This window comes from Carcharhinus amblyrhynchos, chromosome 8, assembly GCF_965287045.1.
Source record: "Carcharhinus amblyrhynchos chromosome 8, sCarAmb.v2.hapA, whole genome shotgun sequence".
Lineage (NCBI taxonomy): Eukaryota > Metazoa > Chordata > Chondrichthyes > Carcharhiniformes > Carcharhinidae > Carcharhinus > Carcharhinus amblyrhynchos.
Genome location: NC_137331.1, coordinates 42,159,299 through 42,173,243, shown reverse-complemented (window position 1 = coordinate 42,173,243; position 13,945 = coordinate 42,159,299). Strand labels below are relative to the sequence as shown.

Sequence of the window (13,945 nt, the reverse complement as noted above, 5' to 3'; positions counted from 1 at the left end):
CCTGATCAAAGTGCAATACCCAGCTCTGACAGTAGGCTCCAGGAGCTGAGCACAGATATAAACATATGCTTTAGGTCCTGTTGGCAGTCATGTTTGCAGTGTTTTTGCACCTTTCACAGCTAAACCTCTTTACACAGGGGTCTCTTGACTCAGGCAACATAACAGAAAGATAACGAGGGCTCCATAATACATTCCCTTCCCAATATCTATTACCAGTGCCTCCGTCAAAGAATGCCAATTAGCTTTAACAGGGGGACTATAATACACCTTGCATATATTAAACCAGCTTGAGTTCACCAGATTGGCTGCCTCTGAAATCATTTATGGCAACAGGTGCAAGGCAGTACATCAAATTAAGGACCAAAAATGCAACTGCAGTCTGTTAGTTAAGTCAGGCAGGGCTGCGGAGAAAGGAGAATAACCAAGAGGCCAAGTTCTCAACCCCAAGAAAATGTGTCAAATTTGTCTCAACGTCCAAAGATGTGTCGGACAGGTGGACTGGCCATGCTAAATTGCCCCTTAGTGTCAGGAGGACTAGCACGGTCAATGCATGGGATTGTGGGGATAGAATTTGGGTGGGATTGTGGTTGGTGCAGGTTCAATGGGTCGAATGGCCCCCTTCTGCACTGTGGGAATTCTATGATTCTATCTGTCACTGGTACAGAGTGAGGCTGGGATGCACTCAGACTGTCTACTGAGAATTGGTCCAGGTTTCTTCCCAGGAGATGGTCACTTCCTGTCACATAATACATCCAGTTTCTTTGCCATACAAGAGATGCCACTCAGTCAAAGGCTTCTTCAATTAGACCTGTATAAGTGGCCCTTAAATCAATACTGAGTCTGCTGACAGGGTGTGGCACAAACAAATCAGTAAGTTTGGTGTTGGAGATCACCTGTATAAGTAGAGGTCCCAGTCACTGGCATGCAGGACTGCACTGATACCTTGACTGAAGCTAGCTAATGTTTGTTTTAATTCAGGGATTAGTCTTGAAGACTGGATTGTACCTGGATGATAGGTCCTGATTACCCAACATGCATTGACTCTAGCTGGTTCTGGCCGACCCAATTACTTCTTGAGTCTCAGTTCCATTGGCATAATGGTGCCCGAGAATTTAGTGCCATGTGAGGTCATCTCCTCCAGGCCCTTACTGAACTCTGCCGAGCATGTCTCAAATGGTGACATCTGAAGAGATGGAAGCATACCACCAAGTGCCCTCGATTCATACTCAGATGTCTCTGTGATCTGCAGAGAGAAGCTGATCTTGCTGAATTGGAGAAGCTGTCTTTGCATTAGAACAACTGTTTAAACACAGGAATCTGGACTTGCCTTTCAGTTACCCACAACCAAGCTTTGCATCGTTTTGATTTGCTGAATTTGAGAGGAGGTGAAAAGGCATTAGGGACAAAAGTAATGGATGCCTTCACACTAGAAAGGCTTCAGTGTTGTCTTAACAAATTTTAAAACTAGCTCTTGACACGAGCATGACGCAGGACCTCAGTTTGATGTCTCATCTGCAAGCACCCACAAGCATCTGACTGCGAGGGGAGATTATTATCCACTGAATCAAGGCTGACACTTCAAAGAAAAGTACCGATACAAGTGAGGCAGAGGAATTTCGGGTCAACAGCATAGACTGTCTGATTGAGATGGTTGAAGGCACAGGAATACAAAGGAAGCTGTTGGAAGAGCAGAGGACGTTTAAAGGAACACAGTGCTGGAGGGGGTTGAGATTGGGAGCAGTACCATCAGGATACATATCAAGAAGAGTGAGTGGACACAAAGACTACCACTGGGTGACTTTGATCACAGTAAAAAGTCTGACAACACCAGGTTTAGTGTCAATGGTATAAAGAGGACATGGCAGACACCAGACTGAAGAGAAAAGGACAGACGCAGAGCTGGGTGGTAATGATGTCCTCAAGGTCTTCAAAGAGGTTGCTAAGATTGGAGACTGGTGGCAGAGAGAGATGATTGGCAGTTTTCCGACAGCAGCTGGCATGAGGATGATTGGGGGCCTTAGAAAAGAAAGTCTTAGAAAATAAGACTTTTGTCTATGTTAGCAACTAGGTGGGTGAGGAAACGTTTGGGAAGCCACAGCAGCTGTTCTGTTGTTTAGACTAGATACATCAAAAGGGAGCACTTCCTTCACTTCTGTGTCTTAAATCTGAATGTATAGTGAAAATGGAGGCTAAAGAGTGGTTCCTGTCCAGGTGAATCACACACAGGCTTTCTGAACACCTCAAAGAGGGTGGAATAGCTCTTTACTGACAGATAATGAATACTCTCATCAAAATATGTGGACGGTAAAGTGCAGCCTCTAATCTAACAAAACTGGTGTTTACTTTGTGCTTTTTACAGTTTTGGACAATATATGTGTTTGAGTTCTTAGAAAATAATTGTGGGTTTTAAATAAGATACAGCCACACAGTTCTCACTGAGATTTCATTGTATTAAACGTGAACAGTCAGCTTTGTGCTCTGCTACTGAACACCTGGTTCCTTTTAAATACACTGGGAGTTCAGCAGCAAGACAGATTGAAATGACAACAGAATTAGCCGTTTTCATAAATTCAATGTTGACAGCAATCCATGTCTGGGTTCTGCTGCAGTTGTACAGCCAAGCACAGAACTCAGCGATCAGACCGAGATGGAAATACTGTTGTATTATATAACTTACTAAACTTGTAGTACAGGAGGCAGTCACTTAGTTTGTGGTTCGAGCAACTTCAACTTAATTCCATTGCCTCCACTCTGCCCATTGCCTCTTACGTTCAACTGCTTAACAAACTACAACATTTCTTATTCTTTTGAGTAAGGTGTTCTGAACAATAAAGACAAACTAAAAACATAATTTAACTGTTGCCCAAATGCCCCCTTACATCCAAGACCAAGTACCAAGCACCAAAACTGGTAAAGCAGCTCAGGAACCTTAACGATGAAAGTTCGCCACCTTTACAATTCCCTTGCTGATTATTGACCTTTCAAGTGAGCTTGGCTAAAAGAAAATCTGAGTGAAAGGTGCAAACAGCAAATTACATTAACTACATTTCAGGAAGGCTCATGTCAGTTCATCAATTCAGAGAGATCGACAAACTCCCCTCACCATTGTAGGATTCAATTGGCTGTTTTTTATTAGTATCACAAGTGCACTTACATTAATACAGCAATGAAGTTACTGTGAAAATCCCCTAGTCACCACACTCCGGCGCCTGTTCAGGTAAACTGAGGGAGAATTTAGCATGGCCAAGGCACCTAGCCCATGCATCTTTCAGACTGTGGGAGGAAACCGGAGCACCCGGAGAAAACCCATGCAGACATGGGGAGAATGTGCAGACTTCACACAGACCATTGACCCAAGCCAGGAATCAAACCCAGGTCCCTGGCATTGTGCCACCATGCCAAGGGTTTTTAATGTCCAGGGTTTTTACTGGACAGCGGTCATTCTTTGGGTTGTGATGTTAGTGAACTTTTAAGAGATTTATTTCTACATCATGGTTTCTGCAGTTGTCAACAGGTCTTTTTAGCTTCAGTTATTTTTTCATTATGGCACCAGCTTGCTTGCAAATGTCCTTTTATTGCTGGGGGGTTTTATTTTTACTGCGGAATCTTTTGTGGCTCTGCATTGTTAGGAGGAAAACTGGTTGACAGGTCAGGTGACATTTTCTGTTTGAGCTGCAGGTTAGTTCTAGAAGAGACAGCAAGCTGAACAGAAGAAGTGTTTCTCTCTCTCTCTGATTTATTTGGAAGTTCTGCTGGTGATCTGAAAGCAAGGTCTTGCCTTTCTGAAGGCGAGAATCTGCTGTTGGTGCATTGCCTAATGCCTCCCTAGTGTTTCGGAAGCTGTCCTGGCTGAAAAACTGTTCTGAGTCTATCAAGAAAACTGCAGAATTAATCCAAAGGACTCAATTCCAGCATCACGTGAGCATTAGTCTCTGCTACATCAAACCCATTTAAAGGTTTGTTTATGGAATTGGTTTTGATTGGAACGTCTAAGATATATTTGTTGAGGGTTATACATTATTGTGATTGTAAACAAAATCAAAACAATTAATAAAAATGTTTTGCTAATTTTCTTACTATACATGTTAATTATATTCTTAATTAAACTTTGTTTAATAAAAGTTCCCTAAAGTGAAGCATATTATGCTTATCCTAGCCAAATTCAAGATGCAAAACTTAGGATCCAGGTGGGCTCTATGAAACACTTTGGAGTTTTTGATCTGAACCATAAGAGTGAAGACAAAATTTCCAGATATGTTTTCAAGTAACACTTTACTATTTTGTATCCATGTCCATTAACTTTATTTCCAGAGTTTAATTTGAAGCAGCACGTAGAGGCTTCTGTTCATCTGTGTCATGGTTCTTGACTCTGTTAAGCATCGATTGATGTCGTTCAGGACCACACTCTGACCTGGCAATCTCTGCCTTATTTGCTGCAGAGAAAGAAGTGGGCTGAGAGCAAGCGCTAATTGCTGATCCCTGCTTTCTCTAGACCCTCTTCTAAGTCAGTTGAGCTTCTCGTTTCTGCTCTCCTCTTTCAATGCTCTTCCAAACCATCAGCCTTCACAGAGGTCACATCTGTCAATGACTGCTGTATCTCAGCTTTCAGTGCTAATGTCTGCCACCTCCTTATCTCACTTGCAGAGGTATGGACGTCGAGGAGAATGTGGCCTGGTAACTAGTCACCACACAGATCTTTGGGTACATGGCCTTCATCCATCCAATAAACGTAGTGCTAAGCCAATGGTTCAACTGAGTAATACTCTGGTTAGCTTTTTCTGCAGTGCTATCAATTTATTACCACTACAGGATTACTTCATGGTTTCCTCCTTTCTAGGTCACAAAACACAAGTCTCACTACGCTTCAGCCAACTTTATTTTCATTTTGCGGGTTTTCTTCAGACCACCACAGTTCTTAATTTGATTAATAGTCTTCCATGTGGAACTTTACCAAAAGCCTTTTTTAAGTCGAGGTACATCTACATAATCCATTTTTGCATGACATTTCATTGAAGAGCTTTGGCAAACAGCAGCTTTCTCTCCTGACTCTATGCTGACTGCTGTTACTGGGTTTTTCTTATACAGAGGACGCCTCTTGGTTGGCATGGTAGCACAGTGGTTAGCACTGTTGCCTTACAGCGCCAGGGACTCGGATTCAATTTTGTCCTCGGATCCCTGTCAGCATGGTGTTTGCACATTAGCCGTGTTAACACTGATTTCCTCTGGATGCTCCGGTTTTCTCCCACAGACCAAAGATGTGCTGGTTAGGTTGATTGGCCATGCTAAATTGCCCTTTAGTGTGAGGTGGATTAAGATTGCAAATAAGTGGGGTTACGGGGAGAGGATCTGTGTGGGATTGTTGTCAGTGCAGGCTCGATGGGCCAAATGGCCTCCTTCTACACTGCAGATTCTATATTTAGTCCCAATTACAAAATTCTATTATTCTGTCCCTTGGCCATTTCTAAACACTCCATCATCCTGAGGGTTAGATTAATCCTCTGGATTTAGCTATGTTTTTGACAGTTTGACCATGTTATAGTTCTCTAGCTGTTGTGGCACCTTTTGCCCTGGTGCTTCTTGTGATTGTATCTGTATATCTCTGAACTGCAGCCTCCAATGGATGTAAATTTCTGATCTCCAGTTTATGTTTAATGATCTGATTTACGAGGTCCTGTTTCTTCCCTCCTTCCCTATCCCGACCTGCCTCATACAACTGGGTTTTTACCATGGCCTCAATGCTCCTCTTAGATCTCGTTATAATTTAACTGGAAAGTTAAGTTAAATCTATTATGCCTCAATTGTATGAACCCTTTGTCAATCTATGGAGCTATTTCAATTTTTGACTGATCAATCATCATTCACTTCTGTTCGTGTACTGAGAGTCAGAATTGAGGTGGCAAAACAGGCAGGATAATGCTTAACCCACAGGCAGATCTGCAGCACTGTCTCTGGGCTCAACACTCTGCACACTTCAAACCAACAGTTTGGAGATTCGGGGCAGGCCATCGTCTGCCGTGTGATTAATTAATCACAACCTGCACCTGTTAAAAGGGACTCATCACATCTCTGAAGAAATACATTATTAATGACTTGTTCAGCCTTGAAAAGCAATCAAAAGAAACGCTACCAAAAAGAACAATACTGTTGTATACAGCTGCCACAATACTTCCATCTCCAGTGTAAGGAGCAATGATGTCAGTCCCTAATGCAAAAACAACTACAATTTCTAGAAGCTGATATACAGCCAAGGTTCCAAAAGCAGCATGAACATCACGCTTCTGACTGCACTGAAATATATGGACAGTGCTAGGGGTCAGGGAATGGGGGGGGAAAGTGGGAATGGGGGGGGGGAAAGTGGGAATGGGGGGGGGGAAAGTGGGAATGGGGGGGGGGAAAGTGGGAATGGGGGGGGGGAAAGTGGGAATGGGGGGGGGGAAAGTGGGAATGGGGGGGGGGAAAGTGGGAATGGGGGGGGGAAAGTGGGAATGGGGGGGGGGAAAGTGGGAATGGGGGGGGGAAAGTGGGAATGGGGGGGGAAAAGTGGGAATGGGGGGGGGAAAGTGGGAATGGGGGGGGGAAAGTGGGAATGGGGGGGGGAAAGTGGGAATGGGGGGGGGAAGTGGGAATGGGGGGGGGAAAGTGGGAATGGGGGGGGGAAAGTGGGAATGGGGGGGGGAAAGTGGGAATGGGGGGGGGAAAGTGGGAATGGGGGGGGGAAAGTGGGAATGGGGGGGGAAAGTGGGAATGGGGGGGGAAAGTGGGAATGGGGGGGGAAAGTGGGAATGGGGGGGGAAAGTGGGAATGGGGGGGGAAAGTGGGAATGGGGGGGGGGAAAGTGGGAATGGGGGGGGAAAGTGGGAATGGGGGGGGAAAGTGGGAATGGGGGGGGGAAAGTGGGAATGGGGGGGGAAAGTGGGAATGGGGGGGGGAAAGTGGGAATGGGGGGGGGGAAAGTGGGAATGGGGGGGGAAAAGTGGGAATGGGGGGGGGAAAGTGGGAATGGGGGGGAAAGTGGGAATGGGGGGGAAAGTGGGAATGGGGGGGGAAAGTGGGAATGGGGCATGCATGCTTATGTGTGCTGGGTAGACAGAATGGGTGTATGAGGTGGTGATGAGAGAGCAAGAGAGAGATGCACTGAGACAGACGGGGGTAGGCACTGAGAGACAGCAGACAGAAGAAGACAGAAATGGGGAGAAGGTTGAAGATAGAGAGGGACAAAAAGGGAGAGGGCATGAAGAGGGGCAAAGTGAGAGAGAGAATGGGAGGGAGGGAGATGGATGCAAACAGGGAAGGCAATAGTGCAGGGGAGGAGAGGGTATGAGGCGTAGGTGAGAGTACAAAGAGGGGGGTGCAGATGGAGCAGGAGAGAGAGAGAGAAAGGCAAGAGACAGAAAAGAAAGAGACAGAGAGAGAAAGCACTCTAGCAGTTACAGTTCATCTTTCTTAACTATTCCTCTGCTGAAAATATTTTCAAAATAAATCTTTGGGCAATGTTTTTCCAGCTACTAATAAATACTTTGCTAAAAGATATTAACTTTATGTTCCGCGCCACAAACAAATGGGTCTCCAGAGAGGGAACGGTATATTCTGTACATCTTCATTGTCTGGACCAATAATTCATGCTCCATTCACTTCCAGATGTTTCCTCTGCTCTGCTCAGTGTGAAACAGGCTTCACTGCACTCACAAAAGTTAAACTCACACTATTTCCAAGACCATATTAGAACACCAGTGAACTCAGAAAAAATGGCGATGTGAAGTTTTAGTCAGGAACACAGTTGTCTAAGGCAATTCATCACCAGTTGGAAGGCTGATTAGCAGTAGAGCAGTAAATCATCGGTCTTTATGATTGCAGTAAAGTAGATATTTAAACAAAACACTATCCACTGCCCCACCAAAGTTAGTGTTTGAAAAATACACAGCTCATTACTCACAGCAGAGTTTTATTGTTCTGAACCTAACCCAATATAATGTTTTAAATAAAAGAAAATTGCTGTGCTGTTTTGTACATTGATAAATTTGGCCCATCAACTGAAGGTCATATTCCACTTACGGTGTCCATAGCCTTGGGAAGGCATCAATTTCTTCCTGGGTGTATTCATCCAACCTTCTGGGTACTTTGCGCGGCTGTGGAAGTTCTTCTACCAGGTTCTTAAGAATTTCATCTGGAATAACCTTTATGAAATAAAAAAAAGCAAGAGGTAGAAAGATGAGGCCACTTTCAGGATTTACCAATTTTATTTCCGGCAACGTTTTGATATGTGGCAGACTGATTTCAAATGAAGATAACTACACAACATTGCACTGCAGGGACGTTAAATTAAACACTAATTTTCTGAAAAATCGCATTAAGTAACTTTCTATCTTCTGCTGGCAGAAAAGGCTGTGCCTAGTTTATTGTAGCAAAAAGGAGTAAAAAGAACCCACAACATTGTGTCACTAGCAGTGATGAATGAAGGCAATTACATAAAACCAGAACTCTTTTGGTGGGGACGGTTATTTGAACTGCAGTAGAGTGGTGGACATTTGTTCTGGTTGTGACTTTAATTGTTCCTTCTCTCAGCCTTCGTCTTGGAATAAGTTGGGTTAATTTTAGTAGGTTAGCCCGGTGGCACAGTTGTTAGCACGGCGACCTCACAGCACCAGGGACCCAGATTCAATTCCGGCCTTGGGTCATTGTCTACGTGGAGTTTGCATGTTCTCCCGTGATCTGATTGGGTTTTCTTTGGTGCTCCAGTTTCCTCCCACACTCCAAAGATGTGCAGGTTAAGTGGATTGGCCATGCTGAATTGCCCCTTGGTGTCCTAAGATATGTAGGTTAGGTGGATTGGACATGCTAAGTTGCCCTTTAATGTCCTAAGATGTGCAGGTTAGGTTGAGTGGCCATGGTAAATGCGTGGAGTTAGTGGGATTGGGCCTGTGTAGGGTGCTGCTTTGGAGACTCAGTGCAGATTCGATAAGTCGAATATTTTCCTTTCTGCACGGCAGGGATTCAATGATTCTATGGTTCAATTCTGAAAGTCACTTTAAAAAGCTGCTCTGCACAACAAACCTCGTGTTACTTAATGACAACATTTCTCAATCAATATTTCAAAACTCATTCACAGGATATGGGTGTCGTTGATAAGGTTGACATTTACTGCCCAACCCTAGTTGCCACCAAGGCAACTGAGTGGTTTGTTAGTCCACTTTAGAGTGTAGTTGAAAGTCAACCACAATGTTGCATATTGTCTGGAGGCATATATAAGCCAGACCAGATAAGGGTTGGTAGAGTTCCTTCCCCAGGGAAATGAATGAACCACGTGGGTTTCTATAACAATCTGGCAATTTTATGGTCACCATTATTAATACCAGCTCTTTCATGCCAGGTTTACTGAATGTAAATTCCACAGCTACTATGGTGGAACCTGAACTCAAATCTCCAGATCAATAGCCCAAGTATCTAAATTAGTAGCCCAGTACCTTAACCTGCTTCAGTATTACAGTTATAGCCCTTTCTCTTGAACAGTTAACCTCACATTTAATGGGTTCTCAGGCAAACGGTAGATCCAGTACAGCTACAAACTCGAGGGAATAAGAAGTGACTTTTAAACATCACATAACTTATCAGGTATCATTTCTGGAGAGATTTTCATCTACTTGAACAAGCAGAATCGAAGGTTTAAGAACTTGGTAATCTCACCAGAATTATAAAAACTTACATGTTCTTTACCAATAGGAAGGATAAAATAAAACACAAGTTAATCGCAAGTTAATGGGCAGCACAGTGGCAAGCACTGCTGCCTCACAGCACCAGGGACACAGATTCAATTCCCGCCTTGCGTCACTGTCTGTGTGGAGTTTATATGTTCTCCCCGTGTCTGCGTGGGTTTCCTCTGGGTGCTCCAGTTTTCTCCCACAATCTGAAGATGTGTGGGTTAGGTGGATTGGCCATGCTAAATTGCCCCTTAGAATCAGGGGGACTAGCTAGGGTAAATGCATGGGGTTATGGGGATAGGACCTGGATCAGATTGTGGTCGGTGCAGACTCGATGGGCAGAATGGCCTCCTTCTGCACTGTAAGGATTCTACGAGCTGCAGAAACAAAGGTTTATTTTAAAAGTTTAATCAATGCATGGAGAACACCGTATTGGGAGAATGTTGTGCTTGTACAGCAGACAATACAGGATGAAGTCTACCAGCTACAGTTCACGTATCCGGAATTTGTGTGGCTAGAAAATAGGAACAAATCACAGATAGAAAACAAAAGTGCTCACATAAGAAATACTAACATGTTAAATGGTGACAAAATTCAATGACTGAAGATAATTTAAGAGGGGACCTTCCTTTAAAAAGTTAAATTAAGGCAGTAGGGATTTACAAAGGCTGTTGGAAGGAAAGTCAGCTACATCCACGAGGAGATGAATTGAACATATGGAGTCTTGGCGAGAAGCTTATTCTTCTTGGCATCTTATAGAAAAATGGGATTTTCTGCTTTGCACAACATAGATCCAGATGGCCAGGTTTCTGTAACTCTCACAAACCTTTACAGAAAAATATTTATGGAAATGAACCTAAATATTAAACCTGTCCAATAAATACTTTTATTCAGGTTGCTCCAAAAGCCCAGATGCAATTGACTATTTTGCAAAACTCAAAAATCTTTGGAAGAGGGTGCTTCACCTATGAAAGATCTTGACAGTTCAATACTTCAGGCAATTTTAAATTGCGGAGAGCAGATACAGGAGTGAGCTACCTAAATGGATGAACAGAAAAAAATACAGCTTCTAGCTGTCAATCAGATAAGGGGAGAAGCATTTCAGAATAGCTGCTATTTTGCCGCACTCTCATTGTTAATCAAGTCAGTCCTTACTCCCTCTCAAGGTCCTGCAGTTTTTTAATTTCAAATTCTGTAGACTTTCCTCCCTTCTCCGCAGTCCTGCCTCGCACTTCTCCCAAAGGTCATGGGCTGGATTTTTACCTGGCTTCAGGATGCACGGTCAGAGTCAAATGGACGAGGAGGGAGGGGGGTGTCAGAAACCCACGTGTGTGGGAAACAGTCACTCAACTGTAATTTTCACTGGAGCTGCCAATTAGTGACCAGAGGACCACCCCCACCCCGCCACACATGTTGCCCAATTCTGGGCAGGCTAGTGAAGCTGGAGGGCCAGGCCTTACAGCTTGAAGGTAGCAGAAAGATGCTACAGCCAACAATTGAAGGAGAGGGCACTTCAAAATGGAGGGAACAAACAAGTGAAAATGGGGTTGCCACTGTGGTGAGAGTATCCCTCGACAGTGCTTTTATGTCCCAGCGAAACTTCATTTTGGAGTTATCACACTTTCCTGAACAAGTGCAATTGTTTTTATTCTCTATTAAACTTCAAAGCATTTCTCTCCTAATTTTAATGAGGTAAAGAGCCGACATTGAATCCAGATGCCCCTTTGTCAAAGCTTTGGACTCGAAACATCAACTCTTTTCTCTTCTTATAGATGCTGCCAGTCTTGCTGAGATTTCCAGCATTTTCCCTTTTGGTTTCAGATTCCAATATCTGAAACGCATCAAAATTGCTGGACTACTTGGGTGACTGTGTGAAGTTTGCACATTCTCCCCGTATGCGTGTGCACGTGCGTGTGTGGGTTTCCTCCAGGTGCTCCAGTTTCCTCCCACACTCCACTGATGTGTAAATTAGGGGGATTAGCAAGGTAAATACGTGGGATTAGGGGAAAAGGGTCTGAGTAGGATGCTCTGTTGGAGTTGGAGTTGGTGCAGATTCAATGGGCTGAATGGCCTCCTTCTGCACTCATAGAAGCCCTACAGTGCAGTTTATTTCTACAACTCCCTAAATAAAATAAAGTTTATTAGTCACAAGTAAGGCTTACACTAACACTGTAATGAAGTTACTGTGAAATTCCCCGAGTCGCCACATTGCGGCACCTATTTGGGTCAATGCACCTAACCACATATAGAATCATAGAACCCTACAGTGCAGAAAGAGGCCCTTTGGCCCATCGAGTCTGCACCGAACACAATCCCACCCAGGCCCTACCTCCACATATTATACCCACTAATCCCTCTAACCTATGCATCCCGGGATACTAAGGGGCAATTTCTTAGCAAGGCCAATCAACCTAACCTGCACATCTTTGGACTGTGAAACCGGAAACCAGAGTACCTAGAGGAAACCCACACAGACACGAGGAGAATATGCAAACTCCACACAGTGAGCCGAGCCGGGAATCGAACCCAGGACCTGCAGCTGTGAAGCAGCACTGCTAACCATTGTGCTACCGTGCCTGGATTGTTTCCACCTTTGAGCTTACAAAATAATATAGGGTGCTTCATGTAGGCTGCAGATGTATAGAATGGGTATATGTATTCTAAGATGCCAGGAATTCCCTTTGATTTAACATTATCTTTGGATCTTTTTTTCTTTCAATCTCCCCTTTTATTCCTCTGCCCTAAACGGATGTCTCCTTGCTCAGCTAGGTTTCTTCTGTCAAAGTATTTATGTGGCCATTTTTCATGTTTCAGCTAATTACTAACTTACTAACTAGTTAGTGTTGACAAGCTGGAAGAATTGCAGCTGAGTTGCACAGTGCTTTGACCTGAACATGATACTGGATACTTGCAAGGCTTTGATTTAAATGAAACAGGATTCTGTTAGAAGAAAAAAAATGTACAAACGCTGCTTTAAAAATGGCACTGTTTCCTTTAAAATCTGAAATGGAAAATCCTTCATGACGCATTTTGAAAGCTTCTTTACATAACAGCTTTAGCTAACAGTGGGCGGGTTTTACATAATTATGCATTGTCTTAAAGGCCATCATTCCTGAACAGTGTTGCACTGACAAATCATTCCACTTTCCAAATGTCGTCAATACTGTTCAGCTCTGCAAGCAATAAGATTCCTCATCAAGGATGGGAATGGCTTATGCATATTTTGTATATATTTGGACTATAGTTATAGTCAAGTTGCCTGTCCCATTACTCTCAATCAGAGCTCTTTAAAATCATCAGTTCAAAACAGGAAAATGGTCCATATTAAAATAATGGCTAATAGCTATAGCCTGCTATTTGTAGCAACGTTAAATACAGTTAACAGAGTGGATAATGCATGGGTAAGAAAAGATCTTTAAGTCCATCAGACAGAATTTAACCATAGAATCACAGAATCCCTACACTGCAGAAGGAGACCATTCAGTCCATCGTGTCTGCACCAACTATATGACAGAGTATCTTATGCAGACCCACTCTCCTGCCCTATCCCAGTAACCTCACATATTTATCCCACTAATCCTCCTAACCTACAGTTTTGGACACAAGGGGGCAATATCAGCATGGTCAATCCCCCTAACCTGCATATCCCTGGACAATAAGGGCAATATAGCATGGCCAATCCATCTAACCTGCACATCTTTGGACTGTGGGAGGAAACCAGAGCACCCGGAGGAAACCCATGCAGTCACAGGAAAATGTGCAAACCCTACACATCAGTCACTGAGGCTGGAATTGAATCCAGGTCCCTGGCGCTGTGAGGCAGCAGTACTAACCACTGTGCGACGGGGATCTCACTAGCCAGATTGTCTCTACTGGAGAAGGCCTGATGTAATTACATGCCCATCAGGCACTTAACTGGTTACTGTCAGGCCTTCCCCAGGGTGTAGCACCCCAGGTGCACCACATACAACCTACCAATTATGAACATAATCCCATTCATTAATCAAAACATAAGTGTCCACAAATACTCTTTGACCTAAAATGTAATCAACTGAATCCTCCACCCCACCCAGAGCAATGGAGGCTGGGACAATGGGTACATTCACGGACAAGCTGGACAGATCTTTAGTCTGACCAAAGGTAATGGTGGGGAGGTTAGGCAGAAAAGCAGAGTTGAGCCACAATCAGACCAAGGGTCAATGGACCAAATGGCTTCCTCCTGTTTCTTAGAGGAAAAGTGAGAAATCAAG

At 43.9% G+C, this 13,945-nt stretch overlaps 1 protein-coding gene across 3 annotated transcripts in view; it reads right to left on the bottom strand.

Annotated features, from left to right (window-relative positions):
• The window catches only part of mrpl13 (mitochondrial ribosomal protein L13), a 102,779-nt gene that overhangs the window by 36,378 nt on the left and 52,456 nt on the right, over positions 1-13,945 (bottom strand). For 2 of the 3 annotated variants that reach the window (XM_080194850.1, XM_080194851.1), the window contains exon 6: positions 8,053-8,174. In XM_080194850.1, coding sequence (XP_080050976.1) covers positions 8,053-8,174 — 122 coding nt within the window. Of the gene's footprint in view, positions 1-8,048; positions 8,175-13,945 lie in introns of those variants that run through there. The other variant, XM_080194852.1, reaches the window with a different exon arrangement.